The sequence below is a fragment of the Adiantum capillus-veneris genome, chromosome 23 (assembly GCF_014529385.1).
Source record: "Adiantum capillus-veneris isolate H3 chromosome 23, ASM1452938v2, whole genome shotgun sequence".
NCBI lineage: Eukaryota > Viridiplantae > Streptophyta > Polypodiopsida > Polypodiales > Pteridaceae > Adiantum > Adiantum capillus-veneris.
Window position 1 is genome coordinate 33,016,339 of NC_140953.1, and position 27,350 is coordinate 33,043,688.

General features: G+C 43.3%; 1 protein-coding gene and 2 pseudogenes across 1 annotated transcript; 2 read left to right on the forward strand and 1 right to left on the reverse strand.

Annotated features, from left to right (window-relative positions):
• Window positions 1-4,504: 4,504 nt before the first annotated feature.
• LOC147427611 (glutathione S-transferase F9-like) lies at window positions 4,505-5,592 on the reverse strand. Its single transcript, XM_086497433.1, has 3 exons — window positions 5,327-5,592; window positions 5,201-5,249; window positions 4,505-5,103 (listed from the first exon to the last, which is right to left on the reverse strand). Exons 1-3 carry the CDS (start codon window positions 5,474-5,476, stop codon window positions 4,655-4,657), a joined length of 648 nt encoding a protein of 215 aa, XP_086353559.1. The 5' UTR covers window positions 5,477-5,592; the 3' UTR covers window positions 4,505-4,654.
• Window positions 5,593-6,971: 1,379 nt separating this feature from the next.
• On the forward strand, window positions 6,972-8,213 carry LOC147427612 (uncharacterized; annotated as a pseudogene).
• Window positions 8,214-10,284: 2,071 nt separating this feature from the next.
• Window positions 10,285-12,018, forward strand: LOC147427613 (uncharacterized; annotated as a pseudogene).
• Window positions 12,019-27,350: the final 15,332 nt, after the last annotated feature.

The window sequence follows — 27,350 nt, forward strand, 5'->3', positions numbered from 1 at the left end:
AAAATCTTCCTCAAGCTGTGGTACTATTTTCGATCGAAATCGACGACGGTTCTTATATAAGATATTTTTTGATCGAAAGCCTTTTTGATCGAAAGATATTTCAATCAAAATATCTTTCGATCGAAAAGAAATAAAACGGTTATACAGTGATTATACAAGATTTTGACGTATAATGATGTTTTATACATATAATGTTTTCGGTACGGACGTATAAATGCAACGCAAGGGAGGTGCTAACTGGCTGTAGTGAGAGGAGCTCTACCTCCAGGCCCGCCAAATTTGTTTGGACCACACCCCGCCCGCCCCCCCGCCCCCCCCTCTCGTGCCTCGAAGAACTACTGGCTCTCTCAACTCCTCTCACTTTTTGCTCTTCCACCTGCAGTGTTGTTCAGCCGAGACGAAGGTAAGTATGAATCAAACTTCTCTTCCTCCGAGCTCATCTAAACCGGTCCTTTGATTATTGAGGTAGAAAGCTTGTTTTTGTAAAGGGAGTACAAGCCTCGCACTTTAAAGCGTTCTAAAAGTTATTAGCTCACATCTCAAGTCATGAAAGTGCAAGACCCATTCACTAGATAAACCTAGCGCTCAAAAAGCCTTCAATTCCACTCCATCTAAAGAGCAATTTCTTTTTGCAAAAATTTGAAATCAAAACATAATTTTCTTTAAATTTATTCAACTAGCTGACCAAGCAATCCACTATCTTCCATCCAAGCCCGAAGGTGAAAACTTCATGTAACACCCTACTGAGAAAAGTATGAATCATCATCGCTACAAGCTTGCATATTGTACCTATCAAATTTTGTAGGTGGAATGACACTAACCCTAGACCTTTTGTATTTTTCATAACATTATTTCTATAGATCTCTTTACCAATTGTCCCAAAATTGTGTTCACTTGTGGTAAAGTTTTACTCTTGACCTATCTTTTCTTTTGTTGTATGATCTTCTCGCTTATACACTATAATCAGACCATACCACAACTCCGTCTCTACCTTTTTCCTTGATTACAAAAAGAAATAGAAGTTTGGCTCAATTGATAACCCTGTTTGTGTTAGAAAGCAACTTTCAATCCCCATCATCACTATGTATTGAAAGCCATTACCTTTTTGGCTTTCTAAAAGAAGCCTTAGAGGAGAGTTGAGTTACTCATTCTTTCAATGTTTTCAATGATGATTGAGACTTACCTTAAGTGATATTTCGGTTTTAAAATATTAAATACATCTTTTTATTTCACCTTTCATTTCGCATCGTCACATGGCTTGACTTCTCTTGCATTCTATTCTTTTAAAATGCTAAAGTAAAGCTTCACCTCTAGTAAATTCCACACAAACACATATTCTAATGAGCAAACCATGGTAAAGGGAGGAAAAACCGATGAAATATGCGAGAACTTAGTTCAAAAATCCTTCAAATTTGAAAATGTTTGATAGCATTTCTCGTTTGCTTCTTTTCAAGGAGGAAAATTGATCGACTAATAAAAGAGAGATTCTCGAACAATGCTCCACCTCATATAATTTTAGTTAAACTCAACCTAATGACTTTATCACTTTCTTATTGTTTAAAAAAGCCAACGTGACCCTTTCACTTGTTACACCTTAAAGAATATTTTGAGCCTTTTGCAAAGGTGCAAAGTCTTAGTGGGCATACATTTTTGTCTATATTGTACCATGGAGGATTCCATTTTTGGTGCAATAAGGACCGTCATTTCTTTGAAGTGCTATAAATTGTTGAGAATGAATAGCAAAGGGATGTGTGGAATGTTTTTGGAGATAAAGAATTTGGAGGAGTTAGATTGGTCACTCTATTTTTAAAACCTAGAGTCATCCTCTTCAAATGAGTGAATGATGCAGAGTTATAGAAGTTGAGGAAACCAAAAAATTAATGAAAACAAAACCACAACCCTTCTATACAAGTCACTATAAGATCTCGCATGGATATTGGTGTTAGCTAAACACGTAAAAGATTCTATAGCGTTGATACGGTCGTTCATGTAAACGTTGATCTTGTAACGTTGGTATAACCATTGATATTAAGTCTATATAGCATAGATGCACATAATGACACATAATCCAAGGGTTATACTAGAGGCTATGTTAATGGATGTACCCACTTATATTTGGATGATAATTGAGATAATCATATTAATATTAGTTATGGACAGGCCAAACCTACAACTTCTTTTGCCATAGTGGATAGTTATTTGCTCTTGCAACATGGCAACCATTGCACAACAAATCCCAAAAATATTCTACCCATGGAAGAGTGTACCATTGAAGGAAAGCAAGGATTAGTACAAATAAAAACATTGAAGGAAAGCAAGGATTAGTACAAATAAAACCAACAAGCATGGTAATAACCATTTACAAAACCTTAAACCGATAGCAACATGGTGATCAATGTCTCAAAACCATAGAGCAACCAAAGTGGCATTCACTTGAAGACCATCTGTTTGAAAACCATAACCATAACAATCATAGCAAGAGTTAGCCACTTCTTTTTTACTAGTAGATGCGATTAGTCTGCCTTTCAACGATGGTGGCATTTTGTTAGCCCTCTATATTCAAAAGATAGGACACTACCCTAAATTACCTCGCTTCTTTATGTCACTATAGGATTCAATTAGCATGTAACTCTGACGTTTGCACTCACATTGGGAACATGTACAATTGGCATAGTTCCATGGTGCATATGCCAATTTTTTGTCTTCATTATGTGGAATCCTTTTTATAAAGAGGAAAAACACTTCGGCTCGGTTCAAACCAAGCAGTGGAAATCTCTCCCACAAGGGTGTGAGGATTTCGTGGGAGGTTTTATCTTTAGATAAAACCTCCATCTAAAGAGCAATTTCTTTTCGCAGAAAATTTGAAATCAAAAACATAATTTTCTTGAAATTTATTCAACTATTTGACCAAGCAATCCACTATCTTCCATCCAAGCCCCAAGGTGAAAACTTCAGGTAACATGCTATGTCCCTACTGAGAAGTATGAATCATTATCGCTACAAGCTTGAAAATTGTAAGTATCAAATTTTTGTAGGTGGAATGACACTAACTCTAGGCCTTTTGTATTTTTCAGGACATTATTTTTATAGATCTCTTTACCACTTGTCCCAAAATTGTGTTCAATTGTGGTAAAGTTTTACTCTTGATCCTGTCTTTTCTTTTGTTGTATGATCTTCTCGATTATACATAATCAGACCATACCACAACTCCGTCTCTACCTTTTTCCTTAATTACAAAAAGAAATAGAAGTTCAATTGATATAGAGTTTGGCTCAATTGATAACCCTATCTGTGTTAGAAAGAAAACTCAATCCCCATCATTGCTATGCATTAAAAGCCATTGCTTTTTTGGCTTTCTAAGAGAAGCCTTAAGAGGAGAGTTGAGTTACGCATTCTTCTAGAGTTTTCAGTGATGATTGAGACTTACCTTACATGTTCCGGTTTAGAAATATTAAATAAATCTTATTTCACCTTTCATTTCACATCCTCACATGGATTGACTTCTCTTGCATTCTATTCTTTTAGAATGCTAAAGTGAAGCTTCACCTCTCGTAAATTCCACACTCACACATTCTAATGAGCAAACCATGGTAAAGGGAGGAAAAACCGATGAAACTCGCGAGAACTTAGTTCAAAAATCTTTCATACTTTAAAAGTTTTGATAATATTTCCCATTTGCTTCTTTTCGAGGAGAAAAATTGATCGCTTAATAAAAGAGAGATTCCCGAACAATGCTCCATCTCAAATGATTATAGTTAGATTCAACCTAAAATTATCACTTTCTTATTGTTTAAGAAAGCCAACGTGACCCTTTCAATTGTTACACCTCAAAGAATAAGTATGAACATCCTTCAATAGGCCAAACAAGGGCGGGCCAAAAACACATAGCATTGTACTCATTTTCAGCACCACAACTAGGCCTAGGATTGAGATCCATTAAAGATATGAAGAAGCAAAGGTGCTGAGTAACTACTAAGGAGTGAACATTAGCCCATCACATTACAACTTGTCAACCATTCCAAGATGTAAAATTATAGGCTTACATTCCAAGAAAGATCATTGGCTCGAGATCACCAGCAATTCTCGGTCATCCATTTCCCAAAGGGGAACTTTTCTAGGGCAGACTTCAACCCACCACCACCCACTTGAGGTGATGGCACTCTTATCACCCCGCTAGCACACATGCAATAGCTATGAGCGCGGAGTTTGCCAACCTATCACAAAGGATTGAACCATAGCGGGCATGCTTAAAGCCCCTCATCTTTACCATTAGGCCAACTCCCCTTGACATTCTTAAAGTGTTTCCCGACATCATGCATTTTCCGTCCACAAATGCTACATAGTTCACATAAGAGTTTACAAGACAATTCAAAGAACATCCTCAAAACAGACTACATCATTCAACAACAATTGCAAAGCTTGGAGCTACTACAACATGCTTTCAAGCTACTATAACATGCTTTTCTCTAATTAAATATAGGAGAAAAGCAATTAGAACTAGTGATTCACAACAACACTGACAATATATTGGGACATCAGTCATGTTTTGATAGAGGCAGATACACTCTCGAGTGTTCGCATGTCCGAGCGCAATCAAAAGATATGGCCAATGCTTTATCTTGCCCATGTCTTCAATGCCAAAAAAGCTGGTATGTCAGGGAGAAGACATGGCAATAACTTTCTTCCATGCTGGCCGAGCTGATATTTTATCCCACCATGCCATCACATTCTTTCGAGCATGAAAGGCTGGTGCCACCTTGGGCAGATTCATGAGATACTGAGTTAAAGGCATGTGTGTAAGATCAGCAAGACTGAAGGACTCGCCGGCAAGGTATGGAGCTTTTCCCAAGCGCTCATCATAGATATCCAAAACCTTCTCAAACTTGACTAAACTTTCTTCCACTACAGCCATATCTGTCGGCACCCCCCTCATAGGACCTATGACCAATTGATAGAAAATGGGATGTCCTGCCGGTGCGTAAATCTGCCCTTCCACCTCTATCCATTGCTCAATGAGAGCTCTCTCGGCAACGCTGCTCCCATACAAAGAAGCACTTTGTTTCTCATATTTCTCTGCTACATAGCGGGCTATGGCTCTCGATTCTGTAAATTGTCAAACGCCATACAGAATGAAGCCACTTCAAAGCGAGAACATGAGGAATTTACATACCTCAAGCCAGATGGAGGCCATAACACTGACCAAAAAGCGTGAGATCTTCATCTTGAAACACAGGAATAAGTCCAAAGGGCTGTTAAAAAGCAGCACACAACCCCACTGTGAGTGAAAGCGAAAACTGGGCAAGGAAGAAGGAGGAGAGAGGGGTACCTGCAGAGCGAGGAAGGGGGGCTGCTTGTGCTCACCCTTCATGAGATTAACCGGCACCAGCTCAAAGGCAACGTCCTTCTCCAGCAGGGTAGCCAGAACGCGCATTGTGCAGGCGGAGCGCGGAATGCCATGCACCTTCACGCCCGCCATTGATCTTCTGCTGATCTGCGTTCTCTCTCTCTCTCTCTCTCTCTCTCTCTCTCTGTTTTCCTCTCTTCTCTCGTCAGCTCAGCTTGCGAAGTTCAGAGAGCGTGGACAAAATACTCGTGCAGAGCTTGAACACACCAATAAATATCTCGTGCTTCTTGTGGGCGGATAGTAGCTGCATGGGCTGGGGAGATTCGGGCCGTCCGATACACATTTGTAAATTCAGGGCAAAAGAGTAAATTCGGGTAGGCTTATATGTTCAACTTGCCATGCGCTTCTTGAACCCACGACCTCTCCGTATGCAACCTTGTGCTCTAAGGGCTGAGTCACACTCGGGGGGTGGGGGGAGGAGGGGGATGATATTCCCTATTTACAAGAATTCCGAAAAGGCTGGCATGAGATCCGAACAATGCCAATAATCCCATTAGCACTTTGAAAAAATAAGGGATTAAGCGAGGGTTACGGAGGATTTTCTTTATCCTTGAATGCAGGAGTTCGGGAGGCAATCACAGCGCAGCACGCACGTTGCCCCTGTTGAGCTGGTCCTTTCTGCGGCGATTGGAGCTCTGGGTGCGAATCTGTGCAAGGACCTACCCCCACTACCCCCGCTGGCCCGGGTGCGACCCAGCTTTAACCACTTCAAGGCAAGAGTTCATTGAAACGTTTGGGAGTTGGGTGTATCATATTGTGGCCAGATTTGTAACTTTGGGAAAATTTTGTAAATTCAGGTTGCCTTCGCATTGCCAAATCTGACATCCCATGATAAATGCCCCCCTCCCGCCGCGTTGTTTTTCCCCTCCACCATTGATCCCTATTGTGTGATATTGTGATAAGGATTGCATGTAAACGTCACGGTCTCCCTCCCCAAATCATTCATCTGAAGGGTGAATTTTAACCTAACCTTCCTTTACAAGAATGTGTGTGTGTGTGTGTGTGTGTGTGTGTGTGTGTGTGTGTGTGTGTGTGTGTGTGTGTGTGTGAGAGAGAGAGAGAGAGAGAGAGAGAGAGAGAGAACATTTAGTCAAAGCTCCATAGTGGGCTCCTCCAGCCTTATTCCTTAGATAACTTGAAGAATGAATACACTATGTGTGCATGTGTGATGGATATGTGTGTGTGTGTCCACACTGGGAGAAGAAGAAGAGTGCAATGGGTAAATTGCAGGAAGAAGAAAAGGAGAGTCTCGTACCGATAGAGACATGAGCATCAAAATCATACAAGATACCTAGGTAAGCAAGATAAGGAGAATTATGGAATGGTGGTAACATTTTTCTTGCAACAACTCGTTGTGCTTAATCTTATTGTTGGCCTGCAGAAGGGCATAGGGTTTTAAGTGCAAGATTGTTGCAAACTGTAGGCCGTAAGATGGTTTGTTGGATGGCTGCCACGTGTCGCAAGGCTTCTAGGGTTGTTTTATCAAGTGTCATTTGACCCATGTGGAATTCCTTTTCGTGCTGCTCCTGGTGGGCCTCGGTCCTTTCTGCTCTGCTCCTGCCAGAGGATGTGGCGCGCGCGCAGCAGGTGCTGTCCTTGCGAGAAGACCGGTGCACAGCAGGTATTGTCCTACCAGAGGACCTAGTTGTTCCATACGCAGCTTTGTTGTTTAATGGCGTCGGGTTTTCAAGGTTCTGGAAGGTGACTGCATTGAAGGGGGTTTCTCTGCAGGCTCAGGCAGTGAGGACGTGGCAGCAAAAGCTTTTCCATGCGCTGTTCTACTCGTTTAATGCCGCAGGCGGGCTTCTCAAGGTCTTTGAAGGCGACCGTGCAGGCTGAGGTTACGAGCATTGCTTGTGTTGGTCTTTGTGGTTCAGTGCACGTGTTGAATGGAGCACAGGACATGTAATTTCCATGTGGTTGTTGTAGCCTATATGACAGGCCAGAAAGGGCAGAAAAATGCTTTGTAATAAGTTCTTGCTTCGGGTGTTATCATTATACTGTGTCATGGCAGCAAGTCTGAGAATTTGTTTTGATGTATGAGCTTTTGAGCTACATTACCTAGTGCAAGATTCTCTGTTTGTCCTGCTTTGTACAAGCTTTTGAGCTACATTACCTAGTGAAAGATTCTCTCTCTGTTTTGCTTTTGCACATGTGTCCTCAAGTCTCAATCTTTGTTGTCATGTTTGAGCTTTCACCTATCTGTCACTATTCAATTTGTATCTGCTTATATGTTGTAATCGCAAATTTAAATCAGTCGAGGAGTTGAAAGTCCGTTGTAGATTGGTTTGAGGGTTTGTTTCTTCCGTCTCAAAGTACTTGCAACGACATTTCTTTGCAAATTGTCTTTATCATGGCATCTGATGATGGCGTTGTCGGTGGCGGTGAAGGGAGTGCAAGCAATGCCTCACCCAACGATGGTGAGAGCATGGACTTCTATGGAGGTTTTCTTTTCTGACTCGTGCGCTGGTGTTGTGTTACGTTGTCGGTCTTGGTTTGTTCGTGCTTGCGAGTGTTGCAGTTGAAAAAGTTTGTTGTGCTGGTGTTGTTCTCCTGATCTTGCTGCTTGCTTTTTGTTGCTCTTGCAAGTGATGTCCTCGTGATGGTGGTCACGTGTTTGGGTCCAAAAAAGCGCAACAGTAGGGCTGCGGGTGCATGGGCCCTTGCTGACATTATCGGCAGGTCACGCTACAAGGGGCTGGACCCTGATTACCCCAGCGTGGGATTGGCATCAGGCCGCGAGCTGCCCTGCGTGGATCTGGGAGCATCCATCAGGCAGTCGCTCACCCAGGAGCCGAGAGTAGCCTGAGCTTTATTCACTTGTGCGTCTCAGTGCTCGCATACGGGTTCTGGCTATCTATTTCAGATGCCTGCATTGGGCTATGGTATTGTACCATTGCGGCCAGGTCAGGGGTTGTTTTGCTCAATCGCCTGGACTGTGCAAGGCCAGGGTGATTAACTCTCTTTGAGTTTGTGGACATAGGCAGCAGCCCTTTTTGACTGAGCGCTTGTCTCCTTCCTTTGCCATGTATTCTGGTTGTGGAGTTGTGTCGAGCTAGACATCTGCTGGATGTGTTTGGCTTACGCTTTGAGACCCGGAGTTGGGTTCGAGGTTCAAGGGATTGTGGATCCCTCTCTCTATTTTGGTACTTGGCTATCATTCAGGTGTTACCGGCCACCACTGTAGACCCGGCCATAGTGTTGCTCTTGGGTTCGAGAAGCTCTCGTGTGTTGATCATTGTTGGAGTATTGTGGGTTCCCCATTGTATCAGACCAGGGGTGCTAATGTGTCTTCACCTTCAGTAGGCCCTGCTCAATCCCATCGAGTACCTCGCTAGGGGGCTCCTTATCAACAAACTTAGGTATTCCTAATCGCCATCCATGACTTCGATGGTTGGTGCATTCAACGTTGCTCCCCGTGAACATAAGGCCGCAATACAATAACACGAGCATCACAACAAATCTGGGCTTGACCTCCCAAGACGCTCATTTACTGTCATGTTTGAAACCAAACTTGGCTCGTACCATGTTACCTCCTTGCATTTTGTGTGGCTCTCCAGCTCAGGCTCCACTCGTCCGTTCCATCTTAACCATCGAGCAGATCGTCCACTGTAGTGCAGGACGGCTCAGGTAAAGGCATAGCCAGCCCTTTGGTTGCATCATGTCTGGCCAGTCAAGCCAGGTCTGGGGGCTCAATGTCCTAAAAAAAATTCAGTCCAAACTTTGCTCCATGCTTGTCATTGAATGGACAGTTCTCCCGTGTATCAAGTGAGTACAATGATTGTGACTAGGACACCAGTTCTTACTAGCCACTGCTCATCTGCCCAAACCATCTCGGCAACATGCTTGGCCGTCCGCTGGTTCACGGGACGCCTCAATCGAGGGGAGTTTGACTCCTCCAACCGCACCATACCTGATCCATCGAACCAGGTCTGAAAACACCAGCTCTTGATGGTCAGGATTTGTGAATACTTCACGAACGGGCACCTCGTCTTGAGTGCCAAATCCGGAAACTGGTGGTTCATTACATCTTCATCGAAGTACAATTGCACACTCGCCATAATCTGCCTCTGCCTGCCAAGGCGCATGTATGTTGAGAACAACCCAAAAGGTGTTGCCTCTAGTTTCTTTAACTCTGCATACACCCCACTCGACGACCCTCTGCCTTTGCTAATCATATCACTAGCATCATGCACACGCAACAGCTGTCTCGTATCCCACAGCCCCAATCTTTTTATGTTCTGGTTATATCTTTTTTGATCCGCCTCTACTTCCAACAGCTCACAAAGCTCAGTAAGCCCAGCCTCGGGCATCAGTCCTTCATTAGCTTTTGCCTTATGCATGTCTACGTACGCTCGCATTTCCCCATCGGTTGAGGGGAGTGAAACAACAGGCTTGACCTGACGCTCTTTATGATCATCCTCGCTTGAGTAGCCCGCAATCTTGCTACCTGGCTCGGAGGCCTCCATATACGTTGCCTCTCGTGCAGAAGCTCATGATGTTATGCATTGTATGAAAAACATTGAGAGACTCCGTTTTCTTGCATGAGAAATTTTCTAAATCTTCTTGTGTATGTAACCTGGCGAGGGATTTGAAACGTGACATTTTCCAAGATTAAATAACTTGTTTGCTTGCTCATCCAAAAAGAAATCATATTTTGCGCAAGCTTGTTCGCATCCTTTCAAGAAGTTCGTTTCCACGCCTCGTTCTCCCTTTCCTTTTACGAGTGTGCTGCTTGCAGGATATTTATTACGCCCTCTTTTCTTTGCTCAACTAGTCAATGCTATGGTTAATTGGATGCTTCCTTTTGTTTTCCTCTTGCAGAGCTGCGTAGGTTCGTTGAGTCTCCTCCATGCCCTGCAGGCAAACGTTCATCACACATGGTAGTGTCGAGCTCTGTCGGGTCACCGCCAAATTCGGGCTTCGAGGAAATCGTAGCTGGGAAGAGGTGTAGGTGTGCCTTGCTTCAAGGAAGCCCTGCTAACGATCCCGTTGGCAGTGTAGGTATGGCCGGTGTGCACAATCATTCTTTCTGGAACAGTCTTGACATGTCTACGATGTTCTTCGCTACAACGCATCCTTGATTGTTGAGTTGCGTTAAGATGGTGCTCTGTTTTTTTTTGCAGGCAAAGGATACTCTCCACCAGGGGAGGAGTGCGCACAAGCACCATCTTCGTCTCAACAAGAACTTCCTTGCCCAGCTCATGAATTGGGCAAAGCTGCAGCCTCATTTTTTGAAGTTGGCCAAATCTTCAGCCGCTCAGAATGTCGTGGACACCGGCAAGCTACTGGACAAAGGGAAAAGCTTGTTAGTCAAGGAAACCTTGCCGCTATTCATGATTAACGATATAGATGAGGCTAGTAAACCTTTCTCCATGGAGGGGAAAATCTTGAATTGGTATGGCACATACCGTTCCATCTCCCCTGGGCAAAAGAAAAATGCACGTTACTTCAAGTTTGACATCGTCGATGCCGATTGCATTGATACGATCACAGTCGTCCTTGTGGATCCCTTCATTGAAACCTACACCAAGGAGCTCAAGATCGGCTTGTTCGTAAGGATTGACTGTCCTCTTGTGAGGGCTAAAAACCATAATGATGCTGGGTCAGCTTTGTTCTCCTTGCATGTCGGTGCGTCGACAACCATTCGACCTTGTGACCCATTCCCTATTGCTTTAGCTTTCTATCCTGAGACCAAGATAAGCACATTTCTTTCACGCTGCAATTTCCGAGACTACTAGCCCACATCCGCCCTTGGCGACACTGCCATTTTTTGTCTTGCAAAGTCGTAATTTCCATCAGAGAATTGGCACTACATTTGGGGATTTGGTTGCTGCTGATGGCCCGACCCCAGACGACAAAGCAGTTGTATGTATCAGAAGCATTGGCTTCAGCGTTTCTTTCTTTCGATATTGACAAACCTTTTATCATATGTAGGTCTACTTTGTCAACTCTCGAAAGCATGACTATGATCGGGTCATGGACCAGATGGCTAGGGAGGACATTGTTATGTTTATGGCTAGGAATATTGGCCTCTTTGTTGGCAAGGTGCGCACATTGTCTGTTCTGGACGTCACAACTTTGGCCCCCGTGTGAGGATCACGCTTGAAGGAAGAATTGACCACATCATTTCATAGATAGTATGAGATTCTCGGCTACAATAGAGAGGTGACTTTGCATGGTTTGCACTAAACCGTATAAAGACATCTTTAGTGGTCTTCACACGTTTTTTTTTGTAGGTTGTGGGGACTTTGCACTTTGTGAACTTCAATAGAGCTCTCTTGCATTCCCAGTGCTCAGTTTGTGACTCGTCGAAGGTGAAGAAGGTTGAAGGCCAATTGTGTTGTTCTCTTTGCGATAAAGATCACGTCATCAACACGACTCTCATGCTGGAGGCACAGATCCGAAGCAACATTGACAGACGTGTTGTGGCAGTTCAAGTGTCAGGGTCTATGGTGGATCGTCTTCTGGGCTTGCCAAGGAGCTTCAAGGAGGTGTACATGGAGAGCATTCCAGAGGCGAGGGATATTTTATTGACATCTGTTGTTGAGGGTGTGTTCAAAATTGGCGCAAATGGGTCTATGATATCTTTCACTCCTCTGTTGGAAACCTAGATACTTTGAGAGCATGGATTTCCATAGCTTTTGGCCTTTCACCACGAATAACTATGCTTCCTTACCTAGACCCCTCTACAATCGATGAACTAAAATTTGGCTTGTCCATTGTATATCGCGTTTCATAAGAAAATCGTATCTTGCTTTTGAGCCTTGTTGCTGTGGTGTCTCTCCATAACTCGCTCTCTACTCTTCCTTCCTCTCCATCTTTTCAACCTTCCAAAGCACAGACTCTCTCTCTCTCTCTCTCTCTCTCTCTCTCTCTCTCTCTCTCTCTCTCTCTAACACACACACACAAACAAACACACAAGGTGACTTAATATTTACAATCTCTGCGTGTCTTTCCAATGACTCACCTGGCCAAACATTAGGCAAAATTTGGACTCACAAAGGGGCCCTTTAAGGAGTTTGACTTTACCTCTCTCTACCAAAACGGGCGCATGGATAAATTTTTGCAAACAAACTCCAAAGTTGGCGGAGGTTTGACAGTTAGAATGTCCTCTTCAAGCTCTATCTACTGATATATAGCATGCCATGAGATTCCTCATATCTTTTAGAAGATTCTTTTTTTGATTCACCTATGATGTGACAACTCTGTCGGAATCTAAGTGAATTAAAAAAAGAATCTTTTAAAATATGAGGAATCTCATGGCGTGCTATATATCAGTAGATAGAGCTTGAAGAGGACATTCTAACTGTCAAACCTCCACCAACTTTGGAGTTTGTTTGCAAAAATTTATCCATGCGCCCGTTTTGGTAGAGAGAGGTAAAGTCAAACTCCTTAAAGGGCCTCTTTGTGAGTCCAAATTTTGCCTAATGCACGATGCCGATACCGTTTTTGCGGCACAATTTCCGAACAATTCAGACATCTTCCACGTGCTACACCATCTCCAAAACTCAACAGGCGCACCATATGGCCTTAGATCAAATTTGCTCAACGACTTGTTTGAGAGCTTCTTGCTTGAAAGACATGCTGTCCCGGGTGCTTGCCTCTTCTTCCGTACTGATGGGGCCACTAGTGCAATGACGGTCACAAAATTCGTATCTTTGTATTCAACATGCGCCAACTCACTTGCTCTTAGCCTCGACGCGTTAACGGCCTTCGCTCGCTTTACGACTTGTAGGTTAAAAGTGTATTTGAAAAGAAATGGAAGCGTGAGAAGAATCATCTTGGGGATGGCATCGAAACCATTTCTTGTAAAGGGCATTCTGCTTTCCGAAACAAGCAATGGCATCACATACCTTCCCACCTTCACAACGTGCTCAAGTCGTGCACGTGTTGGATGGAAAGAAGATGAGGTGGCCACTTTGCATAGTCTATGCTTGTTGCATGAGGATTTGCCTAAAGTTGAGGTGGTCCGCATGTTCCAAGCGAAGCACCCACACACGTTGCACACAACCTAGGCCGTGAAATGCAAGCTTTCACGCCTGAAGAACGAGAAGGGCCTGGTCACTGGTGCTCAGATACGACGCACCCATGCCAGGTTGAGCAAGCCGATTAAGAAATACAACAAAAGCATCAAGGACAAGTCCATTACACCCTGCGGAAAATGTGGACGCTTGCTATTCCGCCGCCAGCTAACACGTCAGCTTCTATCTCCAGTTGCAAAATCCACTTCAAGAAAGCGAAGACACTATGGGGATGTGTATGTCTGTTGCCAGTGCAAGAAAAACTCGACAAGCGATAGCAGTCACCTATGGAGCTTGCAAGAGACAGGGTTCAATCCAGCGCTTCCCTTTGTGTTAGATCTAAACCCCGTAGAGGCACGCTTGGTCTCCATTCATATCCCCTTCGCCAAGATACGTGAATTGACGTACGAAGGTCAATATGGGCTTAGAGGTAGCGTTGTCAATGTGCTTGCCAACTTGGAGAAGAGCCAGGCTGTCCTGCCTCGCTTCATTGAGGATGAGGCTTATGTCCTTGTGGGAATCAAACGGAAGCTCGAATACGATAGATGTTACCTAAGCGGTGTTGTGCGACCACTGCTCACAATGCGTGCAACCACTATGCTATTGTCCACACCACTCTACACGAGAGAAGGTGTCACAATCAATGACAAGTGGCTTGCACACCTTTCTAGTCTAAGTATACCTCCTACGAATACCCTTGACGCCAATGCGCATGATGTTGAGCTTGAGGATGAACAGACTGATGTCATGCTTCATGGGGTCACAAAGGTTGAACAGACTGATGTCATGCTTCATGGGGTCACAAGTGCGGCAGAGGTTGTCGATTACAGTGGCAAGATTCTTCATGTTGCACCTTGCGAGGGCAATTCACCGTTGAGCATCTTCACGGATGAGTATTGCGAAGAGTTGAGCTTCCCAACTCTTTTCTTTGGGTCCCCTAGAAGATATAGAGAAGCCGCAAGCAAAGATTATCAAACGATTGCAAAGTGGGAGCTCCTGAACGTTGACAGAAGATTCGCCCTGGACTTCAAAAATTTATTTTTCAAGTCTATCAAAATCATGTCACAACAAGTTGCTTCCTCTGTTTGGGTGCAAATGCGCAAGGAAAAGCTAGCAGGTACAACTCTGACTGCAAGGCAAGTTGTACAAGACACAAACATAGAGAGGCTTCTCAACTCAAGATTAGGCTTCAGAGACTTTGAGGCACTACGCACATCCCCCGACTACAAGGAAAAGATGAAAAAAAATGTCTTCGCAATGATCCGACAACTTGGACCGCCCACATTTTTTGTCACGTTCTCCTCTGCAAAGCGAAGATGGAAAGAGCTTCTTGCTACACTAGAGAAGTTAGTCTCGCTGAGCCAAGAGCCCGAGGAGAGACTGAGCTCATACCAACGTCGCCTCATTTGTGCTGATCCCATTACAACTGCTCGTTTCTACGTCAACAAGTTCAATGCAATGAAACGGTTGTTGCAGACTGATTCCTCCATATGTGGCAAAATACAAGACTTCTTTTTCATCACGGAGTTCCAAAGTCGCGGTAGCCAACATAATCATGGTTTGTTGTGGCTAGAAAATGCTCCATCACTCACAACGCACTCAGATCAAGATATTGTAATGTTTATAGATACCCACATTAGCACAGATGGATCCATCTTGCCCAATGACCTTTCTGAAGCTTACAAGCACAAGCACCATAAGACTTGCCAAAAGAAGATAAAAAGTTGCCGTTTTGGATTTCCATGTTTCCCCATGCCATTCACAACTATTATCCGGCAAGGAATACTTGAGGCGAACATAGCTAGACAAGGTAAGCTTTACTTGCAACAAGTTGGAAGACAACTCAGCCAAATTGATTTACAAAATGCGCCCACATTTGAAGAATGGCTAGAACAAGTACAACTCTCCATGGAATAGTAGTTGCTTGTATTGCAAGCAACTATCTCGGGACCCACTATTTTCCTCAAGCGCAAACCAAGTGATATATTCACGAACAACTTCAATAAGTCAATAGCTTCACTTTGGAATGCAAACACAGATATACAATTCGTGCTAAACGCACATGGAGCTGCAAGCTACTGCACCTCATACATGACAAAAATGGACAATACATTAATAGGAGCAATCAAGGCACAACTTGATCACTGTGTCGCAAACAATGCAACAACATTGGAGAGACTACGAAAAGTTGGTAGCACAATCCTTAACACACAGCAAATTAGTTCACAACAAGCTGCTTACATATGTCTCTCGCTTCCGTTGCATAGCTCCTCTAGAGAATTCATATACATAAATACTAATCCACCTGAAGTGCGTGCTCTCGTTCTCAAAAAAAAGAACACCTTGCAAAAAAATACACCCCAACACAACATATATCTTCTCTGCCTCCATCATCGACAAATATGCCTCCAGACCACACTCATTCTTTCCCATGTGCTTGGCCCAGTTCGCTTCCACAACCAAAAATCCTTCCAAGCCTGACACGTTGCTGCGGAGGGCACGAATCATACGGTACGTTAGATACAATAAAGCCAAAGACCCTGACAACCACTACAGAGAACAATGCCTTCTCTTCTTGCCATGGTCAAGCAATGAGAATGAGCACCTGCTCGAAGGTTCGTCTTGGATCGATGTCTACACTTCGAACATTGAGACAGTGAAAAACAATGAATCACAGTTCGTCGAAACAGCTCCACTCGACAGGTTTGCAACATCCATCACAACCTCATGCAACACGAGAAGTGTAATCTCCTTGAACGATTCCGACAAGGCCAACGTGATGATCAACACCCCATCAAAGCAACCGACGAAGAAACCATTTGCTTTGCATTTTTCCAAACATATGGGCATGAACAATGAGGATTTCCACGCATCAATAAAGAAGCTAAACCCACAACAACGACTCATCCTCAATGATGTCATGCTCAAAAAATGCATAGCGCCGTCAGAAAAGATACATCTCTTCCTCACAGGTGGAGCAGGCACTGGAAAAACATTCACGTTGCTCTTGCTAGTCAAAGCCCTCATTCGTTTCTACACACATAAGTCAAGCCACAATCCTGACTTTACTAAGGCACTCCTAATGGCATATACAGGCAAGGCAGCATTCAACATTGGTGGCACAACTATACACTCAGCTTTACATTTGCCTTTGATAACTACGACACACACAAGTCTTGGAGCAGAAAAGCTAGATGCATTGTCCTTACTTTATCAAGATTTGGAGCTTGTAGTGTTTGATGAAGTCTCCTTTATAGGATCAAGTGTCTTCTCATTGGCTGACTCACGTCTTCGTGCCATCAAGAGAAAACACGACCAGCCTTTTGGTGGCCTTGATGTCATACTCTGTGGTGACTTCTGCCAAGCTAGCCTAGTCAAAGACTCCTGGATATTCACAAGCAAGCAACCTCTTCTAGAGGTGGTTGCACCTTCGTACTGGCATGAATTCCCTAAGTGCTACAAACTAACGACGACAATGAGACAAACCGATGGACAATTTATAGAGGTGCTCAACCGAATGAGAATTGGCTCACACACCAGCAGCGACCTTGCATACATTAAGAGCTCCTTCCACAAAGAGTTGCCTACTGACATAACCATATCACACCTATTCTACTCTAACAAGGCAAAGGATGAACACAATGAAAAGGTCTTCGCACAATTGCCCGGTGAGCCACACATATTCAAAGCGATTGACAAGCGTGCCGCTTCATGCAGCAAAACAATAGCAATTCCATTGGATGCCAGACAAACTGCGGGTCTCCAAGCAACATTGCGTCTGAAGCCAGGCCTAGTGGTCGAGCTATGCGCTAGAAATCTGGACATTCTCAACGGCCTCGTCAACGGTGCAGAAGGCGTCTACAAGCTCTGCACTACATTCTCCGACACGACATGCCTCTGGATTCATTTCACCAACCCTAGCAAAGGGCAAAAACAAAGGTATGACCACCGTCATCTTCGCAACCCACTCACAATGCCTAATTGGACGCCAATTCTCCGCATTGCACGTGAATTCCAAATTGGCAAGAACTACTTCAACACCCTCACACGCAAGCAATTCCCAGTTCAGCCTACCGCACAGCCCGCACAATTCACCGATCACAAGGGCTTACACTCAACACACTGGCTTTCAACCCCAAAGGAATTAGGTCTCAATGCCTCGCATACACTGCTCTCACACGAATTCGTGGCACTGCAAATTTATATTTGATAGAGAGCTTGCTACCCTGCAACCTGTGGAGTTCTTTGATGCTCTGTCCTCAAAGAACTCCACAGGTTGAGAATAGAAGCAGCTTATTCCCCCGTCCAGAAGCAGTTGCATCTCCACCAAGATACACATTACATTGTGCAATCACTAAACGTCCTCTCCCTTGGAAAGCATGCAAAGGATATCATCCACGACAAAAGCCTGATGGCCTCCGACATCCTCTGCCTACAGGAGACTCGACAACATACGACAACCATTCCGGGCTTCCACAGCATATCCTCAACACAACTACACGGCATCTCCATTCTCCATAAAAAAAACCTAATACCTACACAAATACACATCTGCATAAATCAAACACTTGAAACGATCCATGCAACTTTCCACTGCACCAACAAGTGCCTAGCGACAGTCATTTCACTCTACAGAGCACCGACATCATCGCTCCAACGCTTCCTGCATAGCATCTCCAATCTTCTTGACTCAACCCGCACCATGCGACCACTAATAATAATGGGAGATTTCAACATTGACGCACTTCAGGAAACCAGCACATATAGAACCCTTTCCAACCTCGTTCTCCAGCACGGTCTCCACCAATTGATACACCATCCAACCACAGTACACAACTCTATACTAGACCGCGTATGGGTTAGCAATGACCTACCACAAACCACATCTAGCACTAATTACAACTACTGGTCCGAACACTCCACTACATACCTCCTCATCACCAAAAACTAACCTTCCCTTGCTTTTTGCAGGCCATTGTGAGTCCTCACCTTGTTATTCAAGGTAAGACCTTCTCCTCTTTTTTTTTTTCCATACTCACATTTGTAACTTGAGATAAGTTATATTAAATCGAAAAGAATACAATCGTCCTCAAGCACTAGTAGCGCTCCACTTTGCTCCCAATTAATTAGTTAGTGCTCGAGATACCTTTTCGTTAGCTTCCAAAACCAAACTCTTTACTTTATCCCCTGGTCTCGCGAAGATACATAGTCTCCGCTCCGCCTCAATTGTGGATCCCTGTACTGCAGATGTGCCTCAACAGAGCTCCCCCTAGTTGCCTGACGATGGCAATAACCATTGGCTTGTCGCACTCCGTGTGCTTGCCCACACAAAAACGAGTATTGCCATGCAAGCGGGCCGTGCCTTGCTCAGCGAGACCCCAACAAGCTCAAGACACCTCTTCTACTACTACCTTTCCCACCTCTTCTCCGAGCCTTCTTCCCCCGTCTTTGCCTCCTCACCTGCAGTCGAGCCCGTCCCCAAAAACTACCATAACTGGCAGTCCTCTGCATACGAGCGCGATACCTGCTTGATGACCACACCTGGCGTGACATTCCCTTGTTCACTAGGGTGTTGCTTCAATGTGCTTCCACTATGCACTACACCTACGAACACAACATAGCATCTCCTTCCCAAAATCTCCTCCTCGTGCTCGAGTGCAAAACTGTAGACCATGCCCTGTTGCCACCTGAGTGCGAGAGAGAGAGAGAGAGAGAGAGAGAGAGAGAGAGAGAGAGAGAGAGAGAGAGAGAGAGAGAGAGAGAGAGAGAGAGAGAGAGAGAGAGTCTCCACCTCTCCTCTGCTCCAAACGAGCACTGCCCCCTTTAGCTCGGCATGCGGATCCTTTTGTACCTCTCTTCCCGTGTTGACCCACATTAAAAAATCTACTCTCTCTCTTCATCTCTCTCCACCACATGCCCTCAGCCTTGCCAAAATATTTTCTCCCACTCCCTTTTGATATTAAACCAACAAAGCATCTCTGCAGATGCCACTTAATGAGCCCAAAAAAAGACGTTTTGGTCACCTATTTGGAGTTGTTTATGTAAGACCTTCTCCTAACTACTTATTGATATTATTGTCAACTAGGGTAAAATCCCCAACTTAAGGACAATGAAGTTGGGGACCTCTTATCAGAGGCAAAGGTAGCATGTTTTATGCCCTGAGGGGCACAATTGATAGTTCGGAGCTAGTACAATCTATAGGAATGGCGTTGGACTCTCCAACAAATCGTGCAAGAAAGGCGTGCAGGTTTTTGAAATGCCCGTGTAACAAAATTTCATGGGTAAAGGAAGACATACGCCAGTGGTAAATTGACACAGGTGACCAACAAGGCTTGACCTCAAATCCGACAGACCACAAAGAGTTTCAAGCCATCCAAGCTACCAACTACCCACCCTTGCTTGTACTTCTACTAGTCTGCAGGTTGTCGTGTCATGGCACATACATAGTGTGAAATAAAAACATTCACCTCACTTTTGACACTTCTCGATGCATGGAAAGAAAAGCAATAATGTATATATTGTGATATATGCTAAAGCGACTACTATGGTCGCTATCATGTACACACCTATCATTGGAATCATGGCCCTCGATGTGGCTCCTTTGCATGCTTTCCCACTTGATAAGATGCTTAATTTGGTCTAACAATGTACATATTCCAAGTGTTTCATGGTGGCACACTCATCTCGCCTATAAAGTCTGATGCGGACAAAAACTATCGAAAATACAACTAACAGGCGTCGTTAGGATTGCATGGAAAGTGACCCAAAATGGTATATTGATGAAAAATTATACATATCTATGATTTTTATGCTTATGCAAGTGATTCCACAAATTCAGGGATTTTTTTGACTCCGTTTAGGATTTTTCGTATCAAAAATGACATTTTTTGGGTAAAAAATGAGACGAAAATGACCTAGTTTTGGTCCAAAGTGGCAAAATGGCCAAAAAATTGACACATCATCTCATTTTTCCGTGGGGAAGAGAGAGAGGGATGCCTTTTACCGAACAACCTACAATTTTCTTCTACTGTGCAAATAGCTTCCATGGTTGCCCAATCGATGTGTGTTGCAGTCCCGCCTCTTTGCAATCTTGTATCTGAGCTTGTGAGGGAGTGAATTAGGGTTTCACCTTATCAAAATGATGTGTGGTATTCAACTTAGAAGCTCTTAAATCTCTGAAAAATAAAAAAATTGTCTCTGTGAAGGTGAAAGCTCGAGCATTCCTTTCAATTGTTTGATGTTACGACTATGTAATTGGGGGCGAGGCTACATGACACCATGAAAGAGGTTTGGGTTTTGATTGCGATTTGTGCTTGTATGAGCAGTGAGGTTTCATTGCTAACACTTGAGTGTTTTTAAATGGTCTTTTTAAGTGAAATTGAATGTGACTTGGTGATCCTCTCATCATAATCTCAACTACGAAAACAAGCAAATTCCAAGCATGATAGGAAAGAGGGTTTGTGACTTTGTTGCCACGAACGCTCTCAGATTTTTAGTCACCCTTAGAAAGAGGGTTGGTGATTTTACATAAATGTTTTTTCTTAAAGTGTTTGTGACTCTCATCATGAACGCTCAGAGCCAGAGGTCTTGCACCTTCCCAGCTAGACCGCACACATCCTGACATTTTTGTGGTAAACCCGACGCGAAACTGCTGGGGTGGGAATTTGTGGATTGATCTACACACTTTGTTAGCCATGGATGAAAATCCAGAGACACATGGGATGCACATTGATCCTGCGATCATGCAGATGTTTCAAGCATTTGCCATGTATATGTAGCAACCAGAGGCAGTGGAAAGAAGCCACATTTCAACCATCAAAGCAATGCGAATTGACCAAATTGATGGCAAATACATCACAAAGTATTTACGAGATTATTGTTGGAATTAGGGTTGCAAGGAAACACACACATCTTGGAGAAGACGAAGGAAGCTCAAGGCACACAACTTAGAGTGTGTTACTTAGTGTGCAATGGAAATATTGATAGCCCTAGAGTGATGGGCGTATATACAATGCACGGGGAAAAAAACCTCCTAAAGAGGGGAAAAATGCCCCGGCGGTCCTAGCTAAAAGCATGCTTTGGTGGTACAAAAAGGATTGTCCTTGACAACACCCTTGACAAATCTTTGAGTTACAATTTATACATGTCACATGAAAAACTACCTATCATACTATATATCAGTGGATAGATCTTCAAAAGAAGAATTTAAAAACACAAGGTCTGAAATTTTTTGACCTAAACTACAAAAATTTTACCAGTCCCCATTTTTTCATTGGTAGAAGTAAAATAGGTACTTTTTTTGTACCACCAAACCACGCTTTCACCCTCCTAATGTGTTCACACACATCAGTACCACATGTATATGGTAACAAATCCCCCTTGGAGTGATGCAATGAACGAGAGCTGGCACATGAGTAAAGGGACGTGCCATGCCCTGAGGACATGATCAGTCCACAAAGGGGAGTAATCCCAAAGCTTTGCGGAAAGCTTCAAGCTTCTCACGAGACAATGAATTTGTGAAAAGATATGCAAGGTTGTCCCGTGTTGGCACATAAGCCAAGCTGATCTCTCCTGCTGAGAGCCTCTCGCTGACATAGTGGTAATGCACCCCAATTTGCTTTGTGCGAGCATGAAAAACTTGGTTCCTCGCAATTGCCAACGCGCTCTGACTGTCAGTGTAGATAGTGTTGGCAGTGTCCTGTCCAACACCCAAATCATCCATAAGGCATCTGAGCCATACACAATCAACCGTAGTTGTGAGAAGACTGCCATGTACTCAGCCTCACAACTAGAAGTGTCCACAATAGGTTGCTTCTTGCTCAACCATGATATACATGAACTTCCAAGCATGAAACAAGAACCACTTGTGGACACTCTCATGTCAAAACAACCAGCCCAATCTAAGTCCAAAAAAGCATGTAAGTGTGGCGGCAATGATCCCCCCTTGGGATAAAACAAGCCAAGATGTAAAGTGCCACTAAGGTAGCGGAAAATCCTCTTGACAGCCTGCCAATGCTTAGACCCTGGCCTATGCATGAATCTGTTGACCTGTGTGTTTCCATGGGAGTGGCAATAGGTTTGCAATCCTCAAGTCCAAACTTACATAGCAGCGTCTCTATGTAACTTTTTGACACAAGGCAACCATCACACTGCTTAAACTGTATACCCAAGTAATGATGCAACAACCCCAAATCTTTCATCTTGAAAGTAGCATTCAAATCAGCCTTAAATTCAGCAATATGTCTCTCAACAAATCATCGACATAAAGAACCACGATGAGAAGTACATCACCCTCACACTTTACATACAATGTGCTTTCTGTTGGACTGTTACAAAAGCCTTGTTTGACCAAATGAGTGTCAACGTTCTCATACCAAGCACAAGGAGATTTCTTCAACCCATACAAAGCCTTCTTACATTTGCACACTTTGTCCTCTTGTCCTTTCTTGACAAAACCGCGAGGCTACATCACATAAACTTCCTCATATATGTCACCATTCAAGAAAGCAATAACAATGTCTCATTGATGTACATCCCAACCAAAATGAGCTACCAATGCACATAGAAAATGCACAGTAGTCATACGACAAGTGGGAGCAAAAGTCTCTTCATAATCTATGCCTTTTTGCTGTGCATAACTCTTTGCAGCAATTCAAGCCTTATGGCGATCGATCTCACCATCCGGCTTGCGTTTCTTTTTGTAAATCCACTTCGTATCAATGGCCGTTTTGCCAGGAGGAAAATCACATAAACTCCATGTGTCATTTTCTATGAGTGCATCATATTCTGATTACATGGCAGCCATCCAATTTTTTGAATTTTGTGTTTCATCAAAAGACAGAGATTCCTCAACGTCAAGCTAGACACAGCCGAAGCATAAAAATCTGATGCATAAGATGCATGGTGTGCATAACCTTTGCAACAAGTTGAGCCTTATGGCGATCGATCTCACCATCCGGCTTGCGTTTCAACTTGTAAACCCACTTCGTACCAATGGCCTTTTTTCTAGGAGGAAAATCAGATAAAGTCCATGTGTCATTTTTGATAAGTGCATCATATTGTGATTGCATGACAGCCATCCAATTTTTTGAATTTTGTGCTTCATCAAAAGATAGAGACTCCTCAACATCATGTAAGCTAGACACAACCAAAGCATAACAATTTGATGCATAAGATGCATGGCGTGAGCCTGAACGAGTACAACTAGACAAAGATGCATCCAATTTACTATCATGCAAAGTGTGCACCAGCCATTTTGGCATACCTCTAGCCTGCTCATTTTCAGCCCTTTCCTCATCAAGTACATCATGTACATCTGCATCAGTAATAGGCTGATCTATAACATTTTCCGAAACCCCCATAGGCTATACATTTTCCTCATTGGAATTTACATTCGTATTTTCACCACTAAAAAGAGGCAACAAAGTGTCATAAATGTCCTGTGAGCTTACATTACTGTCTCTAGTACATGACAGCAAGAGCTGAACAGAATCTTCCACAAACACTATATCCCATGAAACCAGAATACGCTTTGTCTGCGGATGATACAACCTGTAACCTTTGCTTTCATCACTAAAACCAACAAAAATACATTTGACAATCTTATCATCCAATTGTGTCCGCTGTGTTTGTGGCACCAAATCATATGCCAAACAGCCAAAAACACACATCTGCTCAATAGAAGGCTTTCTATCATGCCATGCTTCATATGGAGTAATAGACTGCAAAGCTTTCATAAGACACCTGTTTAGTACATAAGTGGCACACATGATAGCCTCAAGCCAAAAAGCATGCGGTAAAGCTTGACTTATGACCATACATCGTGCCATTTTTGTAAGTGACCTGTTTTTCCTCTTAGCAACACCATTTTGCTGAGGTGTATAAGGCACTGTACATTGGTGTTTTATCCCACGATAGCCAAAAATGCATTAAATTCATGAGACATATACTCCCTCCCATCGATCGGAACGGAGGGTGCCCATAGTACATTTTGATACATTTTCAGCCATAGCCAGAATTGTTTGAAGCACATAAAAACTTCGAACTTTGCTTTAAGCGGAAATACCCATGCATGCCTGGAGTAATCATCAATGAAAGTCACGAAGTAAAGATAATTGCCCAAGGACGGAGTTTGCATGGGCCTACAAACGTCACTATGCACAAGCTGCAACCTGCATGTGGCCCTAACTGAACCATCCTTTGGAAACTTCGAACGCTGCATCTTACCCAAAATACAATCTTCACAAACATGTTTGATAGGTGCTTCAAGAGGCGGCAAAAAAGCGACCATATCAGATTTCTGCAAACGCAACAAATTGGCAAAATTCAGATGACCAAAACATGCATGCCAAAGTTTTGCATCTAAAATAGCCCTTGAATCAGCAACTGCATTTGCTAAATTTTGTCCACACTTGTCTTACAAAGTGAGCTTATATAGCCCACGGCACAAAAGCCCAAATGCAACAATTTCATCACCAAAACTGAGATCATGAACTGTACATCTGTCATCCACAGATTTGACTACAAGTCCAAGTCTAGCAAGTGCAGATACAGACAAAAGATCTATAGGTACATAAAGTGCATCAACAAGTGTATAAGAACTTCCATTTGCAGCAGTAAGCACAATCTTTACAACTCCCTAAATCGGATAAAAGGCATTGTTGGCACAAGTGACTGAATTCCCAGGAGGGACACACTCAAGAGAGGTGAACAATTCACGATGTGAGGTAATGTGCTTTGTAGCACCACTGTCAAAATACCACACATGTGAATCTGCAGCAACAATTGACATGTATGCATCATGGAAAACAAGATTGTAAGTGCACTCTATACTAAAACCCATTCTGCATCAACATCAGTATCACAGTCTCCTTTCACAGAAATCTCAACAATGGCTGCATTTGTAGTGGAACCAACATTTGCAGTGGAACCACCCTCTTTCTTCTTAGCCTCTTTGGCCTTCAACTTAGGACACTACTTGATCAAGTGATCATTACCTTTACAATAATGGCAATGCATCTTATTTTTGCCCTTATCACCAGAATTGTCAGACGAAGTGTTGCCAGCAGACATCAGCATTGGGAACAGAAGTTTTGCCACTCACAGCAGAACCATAAGAAGTGGCTGCATTGCTGTTATCACCCTTTCTTTCGGAGAAGCAATAAAAGCCTGTTCAACTACACGTTGTCTAGTCCTTTTTTTTTGTAAAGTGACTCTTGCAACAACAATGTGTATAATGCATCAAACTTGACAACTTCAGGATTTCCTTGGGTCATAAGTCTCCAAGTACTAGCAAAAGTCTGGTAAGAATCTAGTAAGGAATCAAGAACAATATGCACAAGGGAACTGTCTGAAATGACTTCACCTGCAAAAATAAGTTTCTCATTGATATCCTTGACACCAGCAAGTAAAGTGTCCATATCATCTACCTCATGCATAATCTTTGACTCCAGCTCTTTACGCAGCAGAACAATTTTAGCCTCATAGCGACTTGCATAAACACTAGCCAAAATATCCCAGGCCTGCTTTGTAGATTTTGTTGAATGATGTGAGGAACAATGGTGCGCTTCACAGACAATGCGATCAATGCATGAGCCTGTGCATCCTTTACATCCCAATGAGATTGTTTTGCCGTAGTCAAAACAACTCTAATAGCAGCAATTCTTGCAGCAAGACCTGCAACATCCTCAACATCGCCTGCATTGTTAGAACTAGGATGTACATCAATGCCCTACAAAATATTCTAGACGCACTTTCAGTGACACAAGAACATGTTGCATCATGTAAGCCCACATAGGGTAATTGTCCCCATACAATCTGTCCTCAGCAGCAAACATCTTGAACACATCTGTGTTGTTGTCAGCCATGGTAAATGCTGCACATGATGTGAAAACTGCTCGAAAAGAGGAGAAACGAAGCGGGAACAACACGTGCTCTATAACACAAATCGTAGAAGACTGTAAGGCACCTGTTATGCAAAAAACGACACAGATAAAAATTCTACACAAAATGACGAAATAGGCTATGCAATGTTGCCTATAGTGAAAATGGAGGCCAAAATGAGCCCGAATAAAAAATCTGAGCAGACTAAGCTCTACGAGTACTCCCAAAACTTTTGTTGACGTACGAATGCTCGCCAAAGCTCACAGAATTCAGAGAAAGTGAGCGGGCATGTGCTGGAGCTGCTGGCGACTGAGCTCAGGAGGATGCAACCTGCTCTGATACCAACTGTTGGAATTAGGGTTACAAGGAAACACACAAATCTTGGAGAATACGAAGGAAGCTCAAGGCACACAAATGAGAGTGTGTTACTTAGTGTGCAATGGAAAGATTGATAGCCCTAGAGTGATGGGCGTATATACAATGCATGGGGAAAAAACCTCCTAAAGAGAGAAAAAATGCCCCGTGGTCCTAATGTGTTCACACACATCACTACCACATGTATATGGTAACAATTATACGAAGGAAATGGAGTTGAATCAAGTGTGCAAGGGAGACATGGTCCAAAGTTCTGAGTTATTTTGTGTCCCAAAGATCAGAGACCGTAGTAGGGAAATCCAAAATACTCATGGAAGAAATTGGGAGGAATTCAAGGAGGAATACAAGCTTGCTCTAAAAGAAGACTACTTTATGGAGGACTCTGAGAGGGTGACCAAAAGAAATTTCTTAGATTGGGTTTCAAAGCCTAAAGAAGGGATCTCTACTACATAGCTTCTTAGAGAGTTTGAGTGACACTATGCTCAACTATCACAAACTGAACAAGGCTCCCTAGATAGGGAGAAGGTAGAGCTTTTCCTACAAGCAACGAGCAAAGAAATCAAAGAAAAGCTAGAGCTTATCTTGGAAGACAAAGATACAAAGCAAGGTTTTGAACATGAGGTGGAATGATGTACAAGATGCGGTCTCCCTATTGGCATTCAAAC

Bases quoted from the DNA above. Each gene is read 5' to 3' on its own strand.
- LOC147427611 (XM_086497433.1), bottom strand. From the start codon at position 5,476: ATGGCGGGCGTGAAGGTGCATGGCATTCCGCGCTCCGCCTGCACAATG. The intron at 5,250-5,326 runs GTACCCCTCTCT...GCTTTTTAACAG, and splicing joins CCCCCTTCCTCGCTCTGCAG to CCCTTTGGACTTATTCCTGT. The intron at 5,104-5,200 runs GTCAGTGTTATG...GACAATTTACAG, and splicing joins TGAAGATCTCACGCTTTTTG to AATCGAGAGCCATAGCCCGC.